We start from the raw sequence: 20377 nt of genomic DNA on the forward strand, positions 1-20377 counted from the left end.
AGTTTATATGGGGACTGGAGTCAGAGATTCCACATCTCAAGGGTTTCCCATGAACTGCCTTTTCCCGATTTCCATTTACGGAATCAAATAATTGATCAAAGAAAAACAGCAATTCAGCTGTTTCACTGACGCCCTCTCCAATCATCAGTCATCATTGTATCTGTAAACAAATTTCAAATATTCAATCTCAGAAGCACGAAAGTGTTGACTCTTCCCTATTCAGCCGGAACGCATTTCACCAGAGACACTCACGAGAGTGCGTCAGATGGAGAATGTCTTCAATGTTTGAAATGCGTTTATCTCAAAATATCAAATATATGCACATTCGTGCATTGGCATTGGACTGACGATAATTATTAGTTATCATCTTGTGGTTAACAGATCATATAACAAAAATTATTGTTGGAAAAGAGAACAGAAAAAAGAGGAAAATATATCCACTATTATACACCTATTCTGCTGACCAAATGTAAAGTCGAAGCAACTTTATGGCTGAATATTTGGGCAGCATATTTGACCTTCATTTTTTTTGATCCTTGAGGATTTAAGTGATCATCGGTTAAATTTGGAAGGGCTTGCAGTCCACCGATAGTTCTCGGAGCATTATCAACGTGATATAGAGATCTTATATGTTGCCATTTGGCAATTGTTCCAAATTACCAAATTTGATATTTTTGTCGAGAAAGTTATTTCTCATGCCCTTTAATATGTGGGGAGGATCGTGAATGGGGTATATTTTGAAATTTTGAAACTCAATGAAGCCACCCCTACATTCTACATTTTTCCTCGAATAATTTATCCTTGTATCTTCCATGAGTTGTTGCAAGGCTTTTACATTAGTTGGAGCTCGATCGCAGATTGTTGAAATAGGTTTGAAACCCATTTTTAACAATCAATACATTGGCAACTAATGTCTTCAATTCCAACATTTTCACACCACCATTTGATGTGAAATGCAGAGATACTTCCTTTACTTTCTTGGAAATCAAAATGTGTCATCAGAGAAATTTCATCCCACATCAAAACTATTATTTTCTCCTGCGAGCTCCACTTCTCTATGGTGTTTTGCAGCAACAAGAATATATTCTCGTTTAATCCCGGTTCGAAATTAATATTCTTCAGAAAATTGTTCAATGTTGAGATGCTTGGTAGAGCAAAAACCCATGTCAAAAACCGATATGCCCTCGTACTCTGTTTTGAAAGTGTGAGAGCCATGATTTTGTCCTCCACTGTGAATCTATGCTGCTTTCCAAATCTTCCTGCCTCTCTTAATTGACACTTGATAAATGTGGAAGCGAGAGGATTCATTCGGGAAAGTATGTCTTCCAGGGCGAGTTTCCTAGCACACTGTTTTGCTAGGGCCAACCTTTCTCGAAAATTATTCTTTTTTCTGGTTGTTCTTATTGAATATCCTTGCATTTTTTGATTGAAGCAATTCTTCCTCCTAAAGAACTACGAGTTGACGAGAGTTTACACTGGCTGTTTGGAGGGAAAAACGTCTGCGATGTAAACTCCCTAAATGTGGAGGTTTTACGCATATACGGGTTTCGGCATATACGTAAGCCAGATCTGGCTCTACCAAAGAGCTTCTATTTCGTGGAGGGGGCACATAAGATTCAATTGACTCTTTGCGAGCCTCCAGTTGTCTTCCGATATCCAGAAGTTGCGAGATTGGCAGATGTAATTAATGATAGCTATCATTAAAAAAAAAGAATGTAAAACATAGTTTTTGCATATGGTTCATAAGGAATTATTTATTTATCACTGGAGAGAAAACCGATGGCCGATTAGTTGAAATAAAGAGGTTTCCGATACAAATTCGAATCAAAATTCGCCATCTATTTAGGAACAACCTGTAACTTTTTTCTCTTGCATATAAGGGGTGGTAAAATCTAAAACATGGTTTAAGTAACAGTTCCTGAAAATTTCATCTTTTTGGCGTGGAGAGAAAAGAAAGAGCTGAAAATTCAAGACGAAAAACAGTTTTTTGTGAATAACTCAGAAAATATCCATTTTAGGGCAAGGGTGTGATGCATACACTCACATTAATTTTCATCGTAGATTCAATATCTGCCATAAAAAATGGGGTTCTAATTTGAAAAAATTGATTTTTCACGATTTTGTCATCCCTAACTTTGAAAGCGATTTTTTCACCCCCTGTATCATGAATCGCGATTTCGAATTTTAAAGTGGATACATCAATCTTACATCTTGAAAAATCCCAAAAATGAAAATTTTCCATCCAAAAACCTCGAAGTTATTCTTGTTTCAGCGGAGCTCTATTTTCGATTCTTTTTTCGAATTTTCCCGCTCAGAGAGAATTTTCCAACCAAAACTGAAAAATGTTACATCAAAATAACTTGAAATTTTCTAAGGAATCTATTTCTGCAATAAAAAAATGGTGTTCTAATTTGAAAAACAGAAGTTGACGTCATTTCCGGAAAAACCGGAGGTGCTCATGCCTTGAAAATATTTTAGATTTCATCAGCATCGTGAAATACTTATGAGTGCTGAATTTCATGAAAATACGTTCAGTAGTTTCCCGTATAAATATGGGTGAGGTTCCTAGTGAAAGACCCTGTATAGACGATACAAATACGCGCGGGTAAACGACTTGAGTAGAATTCACTAACCAAATGTAGACGTTGTTAATAATAGCGGTTGAACGGCGAGATTAGAATTCCCTCAATATAGGCGATGTGAATAACCGCGTATAAACGGTAGGAGTAGAATTCACTCACCTAATATGGAAGATGTACATACGCCGCATACGCGAGGGTGAACGGCGTGAGTAAAATTCGCTCACTTTGTAACGTTCGGAGAATACTTCAAGAGAATAGATTAGTATAAATGCTACCGTCTCTTGATCTATTGGAAAAATTATAAATCAATAAATTATCAATTCGATGAATGTACCATCTATTGTTAGATTTTGTTATTTTATGAACGTTATGTACCTTTGTTAGTAGATATCTGTTTAAAATAATTTTCGGTGGTGGTGTCTTGAAGTGGGTGTCGCGCACATTCGACGCGTTGGACAATATGTTTGTCGCGAGGGAAATCATTCCGACTCTGAGATTGATCGTATGCAAAACTAAGCCGATTTCTTCTCGATAGAGGATTTGATAAATTCGACGTAAACGTGTATCAACGGAATTTCATACTTTTTTATCGAGAATCCCTTTCTAGAAGGTGAGTTCAAACTAATCATTCGGATTTTTGCTAATAATTCGTGTACACTTACAGGGATTCATTCAGTCATTATAAATTAGTCGATTGCATTTGGAATTTTCTCGTTCCCGTGAAGGGAATTATCGTTCGACATTGACTTCTCGTCGTCCACATTGATTGCCGATACCATATCTTCCAAGACAACCACTCTGGCCATCATCACCGAACTACTCTAAGAACTAACCCCTTTGAAAAGTGAGTACGTATCTGCTGAAGTTGAGGAAGTGTCCTGAATAAAGTGTTTTTGTACCCTGAAGTGAAATTACTGCTTGAATTTTGTACACCATTTTCCTATATTTACATTCGTAAATTTATTAGTTTGGTTTACGAATAGCACTTTTATGTTTTTTTTCACAAACTAATTGGCGCCCAAATTTTTAAGTTTAAATTCAGAGAGTTTGAGAGAAGTCTATAAGAAGGATAAATTAACCTATGCCCATAAATGCTCTCCGGCGAACAGCTGCCGTACGCTTAGTGTCAAGTTTGAATTCACCATAAAAAAAATATACCATTTTTTGTGAATATTACGTGACACAAATTTGGCGCCCAACGTGGGGCCGCCTGAATTGAATTTTTAGATTTTTCTTAGATTGGTTGAAACAGTTTATTTTCTTGTTTTTTTTTTGAAACATTTTATGATGACTCATGAATAAACTATTAAGATTGTGATTTCCTCAAATTTGTAATTCAACTCAGTATTCAGGTCGTATTTTCTCAGCGAAATGTTCTTGAGATTGTCAGGTTTAGCGTATCACATATTTTATGTAGCACCTTAGTGTTATTATCGAAACCGATAACACATGTATTGAACTTTTTATCATCATTTCTTTGATTCGCTTATTGTTTATATAGTATATAGTATAGTCTGTGTTTGAAATCATGAATCCCACACATCTTTTAACTAACGAATTAGATTATGAACTTAGAATAAGAGGAGTCAAATCCAATAGATCAATAGACGATAGAAGGAAAATTTTAAGGCGGTTGTTGGCAAGAGAAAGCATTGAAGATTTTTCAGAATTACGTGATCCGGAATTCAATTTTGATGTTGAGGTGGAGGAAGTAAACACCACCCTTGAATCGATTACTTTACTTATAATTGATTTTGAAGGATCTAGTTCCGATTCTGTATTTAAGAGAGTAAAATCACGCCTTGCTCATATAACGGATCGTATAAACCGTTTGCCTTTGCCTGAGGATGATAAAGAAAAGGATTATGCACCTCGTAAAGAATTTAAGAACGAGTCTTATGCAACATGCTTAACTTTAGAGGCAGATATTTATGATAAAATTAAGGAACCTATTGATCCATCCATTTCTGGTAATTTTCAATCCACGAGCAGTGCGCCAAATAATAATTTTGTGAACCACAACATCACTTCCTTCACAATGGCGTTCGGCTTCGGTTACGCCTGTTTATAAGAATGGGGATAAGACCTCCCCTTCTAACTACCGCCCCATAAGTCTCGTGTCTACTGTATGCAAGGTATTCGAAAGAATAATAACCGACCACATTCTTGATTTTGCCAAGTCTAATAAATTGATACCTGATGCTCAGCACGGTTTTCTTCCGGGTCGATCAACGATGACTAACCTTCTCATGGCAGTGAATGACTGGTCCAGGTGCTTAGACGATGGCATTCCGATTGATGTTGTTTATTTGGATTTTGCCAAGGCGTTTGACAGAGTTCCCCACCGTCGGCTAATTCATAAGCTGGAGCATATGGGAATTCGAGGAGGATTGCTCTCATGGATCAAGTCCTTTCTCAGTGATAGAACTTTTAGAGTTAGGGTTGGTGGTGTTTTCTCTACAAGTGATAGGAAGGTTACAAGTGGTGTTCCCCAGGGATCGGTTCTTGGTCCGATTCTTTTCCTGCTGTACATAGCGGACCTCCCACAATCATTGATCTCAAAGTGTCTCCTGTTCGCCGACGATGCCAAATTATACAGTGTCCCATCCCTTACCTATAACCAGCTGCAGTCGGACCTGGATAGTATTGCTCTCTGGGTTGAAAAATGGTTGCTACCTCTCAACATCAGCAAGTGCTGTGTTCTGCACCTCGGCAGAAACAATCCCAGGCTTCCTTATACGCTGGCTGGAGAGTCTCTTACTGTGGTCCGGAGCCATCTTGATCTTGGGGTGATCGTCAATTCCGATCTTGACTGGTCGGAGCATATAACTGAGGCTTGTAGTAGAGCCAAGAAGGCCGCCTTCCTCATCCAACGGTCTTTCAGGGGTTGTAGTATACAGACTGCCAAATTGCTGTACACAACCTACGTGAGGCCTATTCTAGAGTACGCTGGGCCAGTTTGGTGGGTAGCTCTCAAATCTGACTTACAGCTTCTTGAGTCTATCCAGAGATGGTGCACAAGAATCCCGTTTTCCTGGTTCTCTCGACCAAGCTACGAGGCAAGAATGAGATTGTTTGACCTGACAAGATTCGAGGACCGGCGTGCCAGGGGTGACATGATAGTGGCTTTTAGGGCTACGCATGGATTCTTTGGTGTAGACCTTGAACATTTATTCCCTTTAAATACGAACCATCTTCGCGGACATAGTTTCAAACTTGCCAAGGAATCGTTTAAAACCACCTGCCGGATGAACTTCCTACCTAATAGAATTTTCGACGTTTGGAATCGTCTCCCGAATGAAGTGGTGAATGCTGATACAGTCAACAGGTTCAAGAACATGTACGACCGATGGCGAAATGCTTAAATTCATCTACTTTCTAGCATACATTGTATATATTAGTTCTGTATTGAGTGCATAGGTTTAACCTCCACTCTTATTGTAGTGTAATAATAATAATAATAATCAATCGTCATCAACATCTATATTTCGAACTTTTAGCTGTTCTTCATCAGGATGCTGCAATGTATACATTGTAAAAAACTGAGATGTTTTTCTGATGCTGAGATGTTGATGACGATTGATTGTTAACTCCTGCCAGATATTGCCTTGTACCCAAATTCATCCCTTACTGTTTCATTTCGGCAAATTTCATCTTTACTATATATATATATATATATATATATATATATGAATATATATATATGTATATATATATATAAATATATATATATATATATATATATATATATATATATATATATATATATATATATATATATATTATATATATATATATATATATATATATATATATATATATATATATATATATATATATATATATGCAGCGGGACATATGAGGACCGTTTCGGAGATCGCGCGGTACATATGGGGACTTTCGGTACTTATTGGGACCGGTCCCTATAAGTTTTCGTTTGTCTAGCAATACATATGAGGACCGTTTCAAAAATAGATACAAAGGTAATTATTGGGACACAGTGTATATAAATTTGAATTGTCCATTTCATTATGAATTCCTCTATGATATAATTGTGGACAGCTCACGAATTGATTTGGTCGACTGATTATTTGTATGTATAGCTACATATCATTAAAAAAGTGTTTTAATATGGAAAAAAAGCAAAACTGAATTGAAACTTCATATATTAGTTGATAAGCACTTGAAAATAATTTTGATTTACCATGTTCCAAGGAATTCAATTCAATTCACATGAGAATATAGGAAAACTTATACAACATAAGAAAAATACTCAAATTTATTGAAAAAATTATGTGGATGAAAATTCAGGAGTTGGTGAAATAATTTTTACTATATATATATATATATATATATAAGATTTTTCTACGGAAATCAGAGTCTACTTTCAAGTATTTTGATGAATGTTGAAGCTTTGATGAAAGTTTACAAATAAACCTCACATTCGGTAAGTGAAAATTTAAGAAAAACAAATATGTAAGATTGATTAACCATGATTATACTTTTTAGAAGCCCCGAAGAAGCATGAAACAAATGCGAAAGCTCGGCGAAGAATAAAGAGAAAAAACACCAATATTCTCCTTAATTGAGTCAATAACCCTTACCTTATATTCAAAAAATATATATATATATATATATATATATTTACTATATATATATATATATATATATATATATATATATATATATATATATATATATATATATATATATATATATATATATATATAGTAAAAATTATTTCACCAACTCCTGAATTTTCATCCACATAATTTTTTCAATAAATTTGAGTATTTTTCTTATGTTGTATAAGTTTTCCTATATTCTCATGTGAATTGAATTGAATTCCTTGGAACATGGTAAATCAACGCAGGGGGGCTTCGGCCTTCGGGGGGTGACGTCCCCGCGTACCTGAGTCCTCCAGCTTCACAGGTCAGCAGCCTGTGAAGTTGACGAAATTTTGAAGCTCCTGTCACAAGAAGTAGAAACCAGGGCGGTGAGGGGCAGCGGGCTGGCCCTTCTCGGAGCCGTCCGGAGGAAGAGCCTGTTGGGGGTAACTGTGGACAAAGCGGCGCAGCCCCCCGAGATGGTACCGCAATTCCTAATACCGTCTTCTCCGAAGGAGAAAAAGCCCCTAGCTTGGACGTGGCAAATCCGCGGCCCGCTGAGGATACTCAAAGACGAGATGGGAGAACACGGTGGACTGAGGAACAGAATGTCCTGTTAATGCGTGTTCATTACATTGCGAAGGAATTGGAACTGAGGGAAAATTACAATTACAGACAGATACTCACCCAAACCTGGAACGAAGTTAATCCAGAAAAACATTCTTACACCAATCTCTTGGCAAATAGAGTTAAGTGGCTGCTAAACAACGACAAGTTCACTTCCATCGAACTCAACAACATCAGGCTTAGCTGTTACCCTCGAGGTGCAATGTGTGACCTGTCTGAACAGCTCACGGTTGAGGATTCAACTCGGGCACCAGAAACGAAAGAAGACAGAAAAGGCAAACACTCTAAACTGGAACAACATTTTCAAAAAAACTTCCTTTTGTATGCAGGAATACCGCCTGAAAACAGACCTAGAATCCCTAGAATGAAAGGGTCAAAGACCATGTTACAAAAGGTACAAGAAGTAAACAAAATCATAGAGAAAAACCTACCATCTACTGGGACCCTGGAACAGATGACAGACCTCGTGTACGCAGGTGCAATTACTGTTTGCACTGATCTGGGAATGAAGATCACAGAGGCACAACAGAAGAAACAAGAAAATACGCCACCTTGGAAACACCGCCTGGAAAGAAAAATCACAGATATTAGAAAAAACATTGGTATAGTGCATACTTACCTTAACATGCCATCACCATCAAGTAGGGTCGTGAAACTGACTCGCCGGATTGTATCCGAATTCAGAATAAAAGCCCGGAACAACTCTTTCAAGGATAGTGTGACCGTAGTACATGATAGGCTGAAACAAAAAATTAAAGTGTTAGGAAGCAGGCTTCAACGTTATAACGAGAGAGTCAAAAGATACAAAAACAATCAACTCTTCTATAAAAACCAACAACAGTTTTTCCGCCAGCTCGAACATGAAACCTCTGCAGAAGAAGACCCGCCCACCGAAAAAGACATGCACCAGTTCTGGAAGGATATATGGGAGGAAGAAAAAACCCACGATGACGGTGCACACTGGATTAAAGACGCCGAAAAAGAGTCATCAAAATATCGTATGGATGACGTTAACATCACAGAAGAAGACATCAGAGCCACCCTGAGGAAAACGAACAATTGGTCGGCCCCCGGCGTAGATAAAATCCAAAATTACTGGTGGAAGCACTTTTCAACAACGCATCAACACCTTGCAAAACTGTTCCAGGAGGCCCTTGAAGACCCTACCAAAATCCCAGACTTCTTTACTCTCGGGATCTCACATATGCTACCAAAAAGCAATAATGCAGCAAACCCGAAAAACTACAGACCTATAACCTGTCTACCTACAATCTATAAAGTATTGACTGGAGTATTGACGCGACATATTTGGAAGCATGTTAACAAAAACGATATACTGGCACACGAACAAAAAGGATGTCGACGAGATGCCCGAGGGTGCAAGGAGATGTTGGTCACGGATTTCATTATAACGAAGCAGGCGAAGAAGAAGCAAAGAAATATATCGGTAGCGTGGGTGGACTATAAGAAGGCCTTCGATTCGGTACCGCACTCCTGGCTAAAAAAAACACTCCACCTATACGGAATTTCAAAACCAGTTATAGCTTTACTAGAGCATATGATGAAGACCTGGCGAACGCAACTGATAGTCAACACAAAAAACAAAAATTATAAGACCAGTCAAATAAAAATCCGAAGAGGTATTTTTCAGGGCGATACGCTCAGCCCGCTCTGGTTCTGCTTAGCACTTAACCTTCTGAGCAAGCTGTTAAAGAACCAAACCTACGGATACACCGTCCACAAAGCACGGAATATAAAAATTAGTCATCAGATATATGTGGACGATCTGAAGCTATATGCTGCGAATGAGGAACAGATAAAGCAACAGCTTAAAATAGTGGCATCATTCAGTGAAACGATAGGAATGGAGATGGGCCTTGAAAAGTGCGCGGTAATACACGTGAAAAGGGGGAAAATACAGAAGGGTGCCGGTCTACGGGTGATAGAGGATGTAACTATTCCAGGGCTGGGACCAGAAGACTCCTATAAGTATCTAGGAGTACAACAAGCCCTAGAAATAAAGACCACTGAGATGAAGAGCGTGTTCAAAGAAAAATTCTTAACGAGACTCAAAAAAGTACTCCAAAGCAAGTTGAACTCCAAACCAATGTTTGACGCTATAAATATCTGGGCCATACCTTGCATAGAGTACTCCTTCGGAGTAATTAAGTGGTCGAATGCAGATCTAAAAGACCTTGATCGGAAAGCAAGAGCCCTCCTAACCAGACACGGCGTACACCATCCACACGCATCTGTGAACAGATTATACATCCCAAGGAACGAAGGAGGCCGAGGAATGAAAAACCTGGAGATAGTGCACAATGACGCAGTTTCCAACATGAGAGATTATCTTCTATCTAAACACTCACCTTTTATGCAGACTGTGTGTCAGGAAGATGAGAATTTGAGCCCGTTGAACCTGGCAGGCCAGCTGGAACCACCCCGAAACACCCTTGAGAGAATGTCCCAGGAATGGCTAAGTAAGGCGTTACATGGAAGATACCCTGGAAACCTAGAAAAGAACGAGGTGAATAAAAAGGAGTCACTTACTTACCTGAGAGCCGGATATTTGTTCCCCGAAACGGAAGGTAGAATGGTCGCAATACAAGATCAAGTGATCCCAACAAGATCTTACATAAAAAATATATCAGGGAGGAATATACCAACTGACAAATGCCGAAAATGCCTATATGCGACCGAGTCTGTGCAGCACATCACCTCATCCTGTCCCGTGCTGGCACCAACGGACTACACACAACGGCACAACGCTATGGCAAGGGTTTATCACCAGGCAATCGCCAAAAAATGTGGCCTAATACAAAAACTAAAAAAACCCTTCGAATACCTACCAGCCAGTATTCTAGAGAATAACAACTACAAGCTCTACTGGGATACATTCATCGACACCGATAGGCCCATAAAACATAATAGACCAGATATGGTGCTCTTTAACAACAAAGAAAGATCAGTCCAAATTCTAGACGTGACAAGCCCGGCCGATGACAATCTATACAAGGCATACGTTGAGAAGACGACAAAATATCAGGATCTGGCCTTCGAGTTGAAAACCATACACAGCCTTAAAACAACAACAATAATGCCGCTGATAATCTCGACCAACGGGCTGGTCGAAAAACATCTGGTGGAGAATACCCTCAAATTGGGATTGGATGGGGACCTCATCAGCACAGCACAGAAGGAGGTCATACTCGCGAATGTGAGAACGGTCAGGAAATTTCTCACAACAATCTGACATGCCTTGGCAAAACAGTTTGCCCGGCACTAGGAACTGCCAACCCTTGAAGGTGATTGAAAAAAAAAAAAAAAAAAAAAAAAAAAAAAAAAAGAATATATATATATATATAAAACACGTACATATAGATATAAAACATATATTTTGATATCACATGAACAGTCAAAATACTGGACATTATTCAATTCCCTCTCTTGATTTCTTTCAACTGTTCATTTTTGACCCAGGTTTTAATGGTGGCTACACTTCTATGAAATACACCTGGATTTGCATTCATGACTTCCTGAATTTTTTGGAATGATGACAATGTATTATTCAGAATGTATTCTTTGAAGGCTTCTGAAGCTATTCTTTTCTCTTCTTCAGACCAACGGATCCTACGGCATTTGACATTAGGAGACGGAGCTGTAAAATATTATTTTCATGAATTAAAACCAGTTATAATCATACATTATTGTTTTTGAGATATGCAGTCTATTAAGCTAAAAAATCATCATTTTAATCGTATGCTAGTTTCGATGTCTTAATAATATTGTCCGAAACAAATAGTTCTAATCTATTCTGAATTCGCATTAAGAGATAGGGTTTTTTAATATTTAGATATTTGCTGCATTCCCACAAATAAGAATCATTAAATATATATGTATAAATATGTATCTTACTCGAAATCACTGCCTCTTCTAATTGAAAATCGATTTCCATGCTTTGTGACGTAGTTGAAGTAGCTTCTTTACTATCATTGGCAATGGTACTACTACAAGAGACGAGTTTGTCTGTGTTACAACTAACTAGATTCCAATCCGTATCCGAGTCGTCTTCGGAATCCTCGCCATCATTTTCTTGCACTGCTTCCAATAGTTTGGAAATGTGTACGATTTCTCTTGTTAATACAGGTTGACGATATATTTCCTTATGGATTTTTTCGGTATGGCCCATATAGTTAGCCAAATCTGCAACCTGATTGTCCTTGAGATTGAAATTTGCGCACATTGTGGCGACGTGCTTTCTTAGTACCGTTCCCCTTAAATTTTGAGGATTTTTTGCCCCGCACTCATAGGCGTACCTTCTCATTAACTGACAGGCGCTCAAATACCGGAAATCCCCCTTCAATGTGCCGGGGATTCCGAATGAATACGGGTTGTTTTTGCTTACACCGGCTTCTTATCTATATTTTAGTAAAGTTTCTAATGATTCTAAAACTTCACGGTGCAATAAAACAGGCACTGTCCTGTTCAGTTTTCCTCTGATGGTGAAGCGCACGTATTTCAGTGCCGCTTCTTTTTCTTTCAAGGAAAAGGTATTGAACGCCTGTCCAATAGATGTTTCATCGATTTTTTCAAATGAACGAAAATCCTCGATAAGGATTCGTTCTATTTCGCCCGATCTTCTTCTATTGAACAATTGAATCGAGAGAAGCGCCGCTTCTCCTAATTGAAGCCAATTCAATTCATTGAATTTCACCTTCAGAATTTCGTGATTAGCTCTCAGCCTATCACGCAGATAGGTCTGAAGCTTCAAAATGTCTTCCTTCGAGGGTAGAACTACTTTCGAATGCCGCTTATTTCAGTGTTGTGTTTCGATAGCAGCCCTATTAATCGCGGTACCGTAGTCCTCGACCAGAAGTTTGATGAAGTCTTCAGCATGACTCTGCCGCGTTTTATCTTGGCGTTTTATCCAATGAGAAACGCACAGATACCCCACTTGTTTCAACAGGGTACCCAGTGATGTAGCCAGCGATGGGGTTTTGAAACCAATACCTGTGAGCAATACAATGAGATCATATATCATTAAATTTCAATCTTCCATTTGTCCAAAGTTGGACATAGGTACATACCTCATTCGTTCATTCCAGCCAAGTTCTGCACAGCAGTTATTGCCGAATCGTAATTTTTTGGGTAATATACATCGAACAAATAATCTACGTCATCATTAATCTTTTTTATTTCTATTAGAAAACGTCCTAGTTGGCGGAGTTTCTGTCTAATCATGTCGTAAAAATGAGGGTCCTTATATTTTTGGCATAACTTGTTTCCAAATAAAATGACCAACTCATCATATCTGATTTCTTTTGAGTCCTCAGTCAATGTCGGAAACACGCTTTTCCTTAGGATGTCGCTGGCGCTTCTATGGATCCTTCCTACTATTTGTCTAGATTTTATTAAATTATTCCTCTTATTCTTGATTCCAGATTTATTACACCGCTGGAAATGCCTTCTGAATGCTGATTTGGCATAATCGCCACAGCAAGAGGGGCAAGACACGAAATCAACGGGCTTTTTATTATATTTTGCACTCGGACGTCTGGCTACTTTACGCTCGCCAGTATTTACCATTTCACTCGTATTGAAGAAAAATTGGCCATTCTTACGAATCGCTGCAAATAATTCCTTTCTTCTCTTGCTTCCTATTTCGTGACTAAGAATTTCTCTTATTTTTTCTTCATTTTTGTGTTTTCTTATCAAATGCTGACTCAGTTTGGCCTGCTCAGTTCGACAGAAGATACAATGATCTTTTTTTCTTCCTGACTCTACCGTATTCACATACATGTTGTTGTCATCTGGAGCACTGTGTCCAGGTTTATTCACCAGAAGAGACTTCTCGAAGTCCGTTGAAGTATCTGTCGTAGGATTTTCGACATCATTTGAGATGTTGATTGTATTAGCTGAGAAATCCATGCTTCCACTCAAATCAGGTATATAAGCAGAACAATCTGCAAAAAATATTTTAATTTCGATCGTTTGTTGTGATCAGTTGAAATAAAAATCTACCTTGGGATAATGAAGCTGAAGTAATTGTAGAATTTGAATTCAAATAGCTCATGTTCAATGCAGGCCTTATAATCCTAAAAATGCATGTTTATTAATATACCTGTGGTCCACTGTATGGTTATTAAATCTGAGAATGATAATGTATCTGGATTTTCCAATACATTTTGTGAAGCGAATAAGTAATCAGTACGGAAAAAAAAGGTATTGGAAATTTCGAAATTTTTAAACCCCTTTTGTTCTGTGCGGTTGTGAATTTCCCAGTAAATTTTCAGCATGGGGTCGTTCCAACATAATTTAACCTGTAGCAGGTGGATTCATCAATGAGTCTTAACCATTCTTTTTCTTGACATGACCCCCATAGTAGGAAGAAATATTTCGCGAACCCCCTAACATTCGTTTTTTTTCATATTAACTGGTATTTGTGCAAATTAACTTCTTTATCAATTGCACAAATAAAGAGAAAAAACGAATAAATCATCACTGTAGCAAAAATGAATCAGTCTAGGCGAACTTTATTATTGATTTTGTTAGTGGTTTGATTCTCTTGACCTCTCACAACCCTCCCGTACAAAACATTTGATATTCAAGTACAGGGTGGGCAAAATTCGATGGAATTAAATGGCAGCTCTGTAACCGTATGAGCTAGGAAAAAATGGAAGGCACTTTTCCGATCTCGTTTCGAAAGATGGATAATGGCGCAAACCGCATCCCTCAATATTCTTTTGTTTTTAAGTTATAAGTGAAAACCCATTTTTCGGCTTTGTGAATTGGTGCCTCTATTCCGTAAAGTTTCAGTGATATCGTCACATTCTACACACACTTTTTCATGTAGAATGCAGTGGCGCAGCCTAAAAAATTTTCCCGTTCGCCACTTCAATGATATAGTGGTAACTTTTATATTTCAAATATAAACCCTCTGTTTTTTCACATATTCCAGTCCCACATATTTTTTTTTCAAAATAAATAAAATCAGTCCTGTATCTTATTATTCTTCTAATGAAGAAACTCCAAAACTGGTTCGGTAAAGTTGGAAAGTTATTTTCATTGATAATATGAAAATGAACTTTATGCTTCTATGTTGTGTCAGGTTGCGAGGGACTTTCCGGATATTCGAGAAGATGCTCGGAAATGAAGAAATAACGAGAATTTCCTTGAATACTTCATATTTACTGGAACAGCCATCTTTATTTGTGAATGTGTTTGAAAAGGCTGTGGTATTTAGAAAATCAACTTGTTGAAAAGGTTTAGGAACATATTAATTTGAATCCAGGTTTATGAAATTTCCTGAAAGTGATGCATTCCATATTGTAAATTAGTGAATTTTTTTATCTTCTTGAATATCCCGAATGAAAGTGATTGTCAAAATCTCTCATAATAGTAATAATCATGAGATTTACTTTTTGAAATCTGCAAGGTTGTTACAATATTAATATCTGAATGATAAACCTGAAGAATTCCACTAAAGGCAAAGCTTGTGCAGGGAGACATTTGATAATCTGACACAAAATAGAAGTATAAAGTTCATTACCATATTATCAATGAAAATGACCTGTCAACTTCACCGGACACGACTTTTATGAGTATAATATATTCTGAATCGACAAAAAATATAGTAATTTGAAAAAACACAGGGTTTATATTTACAAAATTCAGGCGCCACTGAATTCTGCATGAAACAGTGTCTATAGAATGTAGCATTTGTTTTTCGATATCATTGAAACTACCTATAGAGGCAGCAATTCAAAGAGCCGAGAAATTAGTTTTCACTTATAACTTGAAAACAAACGAAGATAGAAGGATGCGGTTTGGGCTATTATCCATCCTTTAAAAATCGAGGTCGGAAACGTGCCATTTTTCTCTAGCTCTTGCGGTTACGGAGCTGTCAGCATACGTTAATTCTCTCAAAGAATCCTAAAATCCTGGCCAATCAGGGCAAAGCTATCTCGTTTGTCGTTTTCCCTACGCCATGCACCCGATATTGACGTGTGTGAATCGAAAAACGAATGTTGTGTTATGAATTGACAGCTTTCAGCTGATAGCTTAACCTACAAAGAAAGATCTTTGCTACAAAGCTCAACTTGTAATAATTCTGTCTCTGATATTAGTGTTTTGTGTTGTAATCCACTGGAAGTATATTATTCAAACATGGATAATAATAATAATATTGGAAGTATAGTATTGTACAAATTTCTCCGTTCGTTCCTCATGTAGATGAATATGAATATTCTTTGATAGTTAAGTGGTGCGAAACTTTACACGTTGATTAAATATGATATGAAATTTGGTTAATATTAAAATGTAATAAAAATACGGAATTGGGTGAACTTCATAATTACCTGAACTTATTATGCCATTTTAGTTAATATTAAAAAGATGTTGAAAATTGTATCCACTTCAAGGAAGATGTATGCTTTGAATACTAAAATATAACTATAAATCTAAGTCATATCATTGAGTATTAAGCCCACTACACACTAATTCTCAATGGTCATATCCAAAATTGAGTAGAAAAAAATAACTAATGTTATCAGACAATTTAATGTCTATTCAAAATAAGGATTATCTTTCTAGGAATATTTTTCTACAGAACTCGTAGGCAATGTAACTTCATAATTGCTTTTTCAAATTTTTTCTGTATCAAAAACTTTTAAGAATTGGCGTACAAAAAGAGATACACAAATTTTTCATAGATGCTCTTGAGAATGAAAATGGCAGGACATAGGGAATAACAGAAACATAGAGAATAACAGAAACAGGTTGAAAAGTTATCATTCTTTATTTTCTACACTGAACAATAGAATATCCAAGAAGTACGAGTCAATTGACTGAAAACATTTACTTGTTTCACAAAACAAAAATCTGTATAACCCATGGGAAGCAACAGTGCATGTACAATAGCATTATTCTCCAAGGTTGCACTCACAAACTTAGTACAAGACTAGAGTATGACCATGCTCAGAGAGCATACTCCGAGGAAGACATACGTACATTTGTGAACGCTTTGAGTAATCAGAGCTTACTCGGAGAAAGTTTGTGTGCGTAACACAAGTGAACACTACAAACAAACAAATTGTATTCAGAATGGATATAAACTAAGCAATCTTATACATTTCTTTAGTATAGTTAGATAATCCAAAATCAAAATAAAACCACATTGACCTACATGAATGAAATTATATTTCACCATCACCCAAAAAAACAAATTCATGCATTTTACTCGAAATTTATATTGAGTGGATAAGACCCATTAACGTCCAAGGCGACGATAATATATTCTCCAAGTCTTTCCCTCAATGACCTAAAAATATTTGGATCGTCTAATCCAAACGATTAGAAATCAAAAAGGATACAGGGAACCCAACATTGTTCTCATTTTTCACTAAAACAATAGTCAATTGATAATTCCCTCGACTCTCTTTCCATAGACTTGTTCATGAAAACTATAGCAAAATCTTCAATTTGTGGCTGAGGGTGACTTTCTCCTGATAAAAATATGATTATTACCTATCTGCTTGAATAAGAAAACAGTGTTTTCATCTTGACTGTTCAATTCTTCCACTTTTAAGGCTGTTGCTGTCATATCATCTGCATTTTGCTGTTTGTTTATGTTAAATTTTCGAATGATATATGAGAGATCTCCTTTTGTTAAAATATTCATTCTCTCTAATTTTCCTTCATTCATGAAACTTGCATCTTCATGAACTCATTCCTCCGGCAACAAGTTTGTTTGCAAGTATTTCCTGCTGAGTATTGGAGAGACGTTTAGATTGAAGTTCATCATTATGACCAACATGTGTCTCGATATATTTGACCGCCACTCCTGAAATAAAATGAATGAATGAATGTAATGTGATGCTATAAAAATGTTACCAGAACTGTTAATTTTAACAGAAATTCTTGATGAACATAATCCAGATATCTTAATGCTGCCTCCCTTCTTCATATTTCGTTGGCTACACGGACTCAAATATCCTAAAAATAATATATTAAAATTTCATGATTGTGATTCGGCTCTTCAAACACTAACCTATAGTATTACTACGATTGCAGTTACAATAAATATATTCTTCAGCAGAATCAATTTTAACTGCTCGTTCTAAAATGTAATCTACATTCCTGTTGGAAAGAGATCTCCAAGCCTCAAAATCTTCCTTGTTTGCAAAATGATGGCTAGACTGTTGGATTACCAAAGAATGCATCTGCTCCAAATGATCTATCAAATTTTCGTGGGATCCAAATGATATTTTATCCATATCAGAGCAAAGTGGGCATTTAACATGCTTTGTTTTTTTCCCCCAAGTGCTTGGCTATGCATTTTTTTCAGGTGCCGATTTTTGTTCGACACACTGGAAAATTGTTTGGTATACCAATTGTTTTCCACATAGGTGACAAACTAAAAACATAAAAACAAATAAAACATAAGCAAAAAAAATATATAAAAGTTCGAACTCACGACTTTTGCTGGTCCATGTTTGATGTGGTTCTCTTGAAATTCAGCAATCAAAATTGCTTTGTCCAATCGTTTGGTAAGTAAATGTCACAATTTGTGTTTTTGCGAATTACAATAATTAACTCAACGTTATTCAATAACCACTCTAAATTCAGAAGAATAATAATAAAATAGTCACAAGAGCGCCGCCAAGAGAGTGGGAAAATATTTGTTGACATAGAAAGAGACAACTGTCTTCCGCTCTTTCAATCTGTTAGCTTTGCCCTGATTGGCCAGGATTTTGGGATTCTTTGAGAGAATTAACGTATGCTCGGAGCTGTCATTCAATCCCATTGAATTTTGCCTGTACTTGGAATTTTCAGTTATATTTCCATCTTCAAATGGACTGATTATTATGCGGAATCACGTAATTGAATTCTATCAATACTCATTATGTTATTCACAAATTCATTTCTCGCGTCCAGACCTTCTCATGTAAAACGTAAATATTTTCAAAAGAAACTTACTCATTTTGATGAATTATGATAGGGATTGAATCAATATCGATGCTATCAATATCCAAAGGTTTCTAATTGGACATACATATCTTCATTTGAGAATTCAACGCTGTGGGTTTCCGGAATGATTGTCGGTTCGACTGAAAAAGAACTAATTGAGAAATATGTTTGTTATAAACGGCATATTCTGAGTTCGTCAAAGGTAGACATTCTGGGAATTATTCAAGAAGGTATCAACAACCTGAACCTCTTTAATTTCTGATCTAAAATCCGAATGCAATAAAGATTATTCAATCAATATTTTGCCAAATTTTTGGTTTGTAGAAAGTGGCATTGGTTGAATAGAATTTCGGGATCCAATTTGGATCTGCCCTTTAGAACACAAATTTCACTTTTGTGAATTCAATATTATGAATAATTTGTTCCAGAATCATTAGTCAAAGTTCACCACATTTTACGATCAGAAATATTAGAAAATGTTTTGATAATTTTTTATCTAAAAATGTTTCTCGACGGAGGTATAGCCCTTCAAAAAGTACGACTTTTTGAGTATCCTATTTTATCTTTTTACGTCCACAACAAGAATTATGAAATTTGTTTATATTCTTGTTGATGAGGAGCTCAAATTAATACTGTGAAGATACTATGCAAATTTCAATCTGGTGCGTATGGGAATGCACAAAATATAGCGCACTCATATTCATTCAGTATTATTAATATCCTTCAATTGATTTTGATAGATCAGTGCTCCAATACATTTTTATCGGAACGGTACACCCGACGGAAGAAAATAGTATGTTTTTGCGTACGAGGAGGGCAACATTGCTGATACCTGAACTACAACTTTTTACCCAAGAAAATGAATGTGCCATTCATGTCGTCTTTTTTGAGAAACTAATATTGCCATCAACTGCATTCCTCCATCTCCTTTTGTTTTCGAGTTAAAAGCTAAAATTTAAATTTGGGCGATTTCAACTTTGGTCACATCATACAGACTTTATTTATAGCAATCCACTGGCCCACTTTGATTTTTTTCAACAGGTAGGTATATTTGCTGAGCTATAACATCGTTGTGTTGTTTCTTATGGAAACAGTCGTTTGAAGTGAACCAGAAAGAATCGCCATTATTTTCCCGTTTCAGAAATATATCATACATCGCCCTCAGATTCGTTCAGATATTATGAAAAATATTGTTTGTTTGTGAATTTTAAATGATTGAGTAGGCTGAATCGCAGAATAATATGGGAAAATAATGGCGATTCTTTCTGGTTCACTTCAAACGACTGTTTCCATAAGAAACAACACAACGATGTTATAGCTCAGCAAATATACCTACCTGTTGAAAAAAATCAAAGTAGGCCAGTGGATTGCTATAAATAAAGTCTGTATGATGTGACCAAAGTTGAAATCGCCCAAATTTAAATTTTAGCTTATAACTCGAAAACAAAAGAAGATGGAGGAATACAGTTGATGGCATTATTAGTTTCTCGAAAAAAGACGACAAGAATGGCACATTCATTTTCCTCTATCTCGTTGGTAAAAATGTTGTAGTTCAGGTTTTATCAATTTCGTCCACCTTGAATTTCCAAAATA

General features: G+C 36.6%; 3 protein-coding genes and 1 long non-coding RNA gene across 4 annotated transcripts; 1 reads left to right on the top strand and 3 right to left on the bottom strand.

Annotated features, from left to right (window-relative positions):
* Positions 1-2869: 2869 nt before the first annotated feature.
* On the top strand, positions 2870-3487 carry LOC123316543. Its single transcript, XR_006538090.1, has 2 exons — positions 2870-3192; positions 3247-3487. It is a non-coding gene; the product is annotated as an uncharacterized LOC123316543 (long non-coding RNA).
* Positions 3488-11250: 7763 nt separating this feature from the next.
* On the bottom strand, positions 11251-12059 carry LOC123317850. The gene is made up of 2 exons (XM_044904462.1): positions 11732-12059; positions 11251-11474 (listed from the first exon to the last, which is right to left on the bottom strand). The coding sequence occupies exons 1-2, from the start codon at positions 12057-12059 to the stop codon at positions 11251-11253; spliced, it is 552 nt and encodes a 183-aa protein (XP_044760397.1).
* An 845-nt stretch (positions 12060-12904) lies between these two features.
* On the bottom strand, positions 12905-18863 carry LOC123317851. Its single transcript, XM_044904463.1, has 3 exons — positions 18794-18863; positions 13838-13911; positions 12905-13779 (listed from the first exon to the last, which is right to left on the bottom strand). The coding sequence occupies exons 2-3, from the start codon at positions 13887-13889 to the stop codon at positions 12905-12907; spliced, it is 927 nt and encodes a 308-aa protein (XP_044760398.1). The 5' UTR covers positions 13890-13911; positions 18794-18863.
* LOC123316539 lies at positions 17349-18482 on the bottom strand. Its single transcript, XM_044902665.1, has 4 exons — positions 18294-18482; positions 17865-18230; positions 17708-17809; positions 17349-17657 (listed from the first exon to the last, which is right to left on the bottom strand). The coding sequence occupies exons 2-4, from the start codon at positions 18088-18090 to the stop codon at positions 17533-17535; spliced, it is 453 nt and encodes a 150-aa protein (XP_044758600.1). The 5' UTR covers positions 18091-18230; positions 18294-18482; the 3' UTR covers positions 17349-17532.
* Positions 18864-20377: the final 1514 nt, after the last annotated feature.

Source organism: Coccinella septempunctata, chromosome 7 (assembly GCF_907165205.1).
Source record: "Coccinella septempunctata chromosome 7, icCocSept1.1, whole genome shotgun sequence".
In the NCBI taxonomy this organism is placed as follows: Eukaryota; Metazoa; Arthropoda; class Insecta; order Coleoptera; family Coccinellidae; genus Coccinella; species Coccinella septempunctata.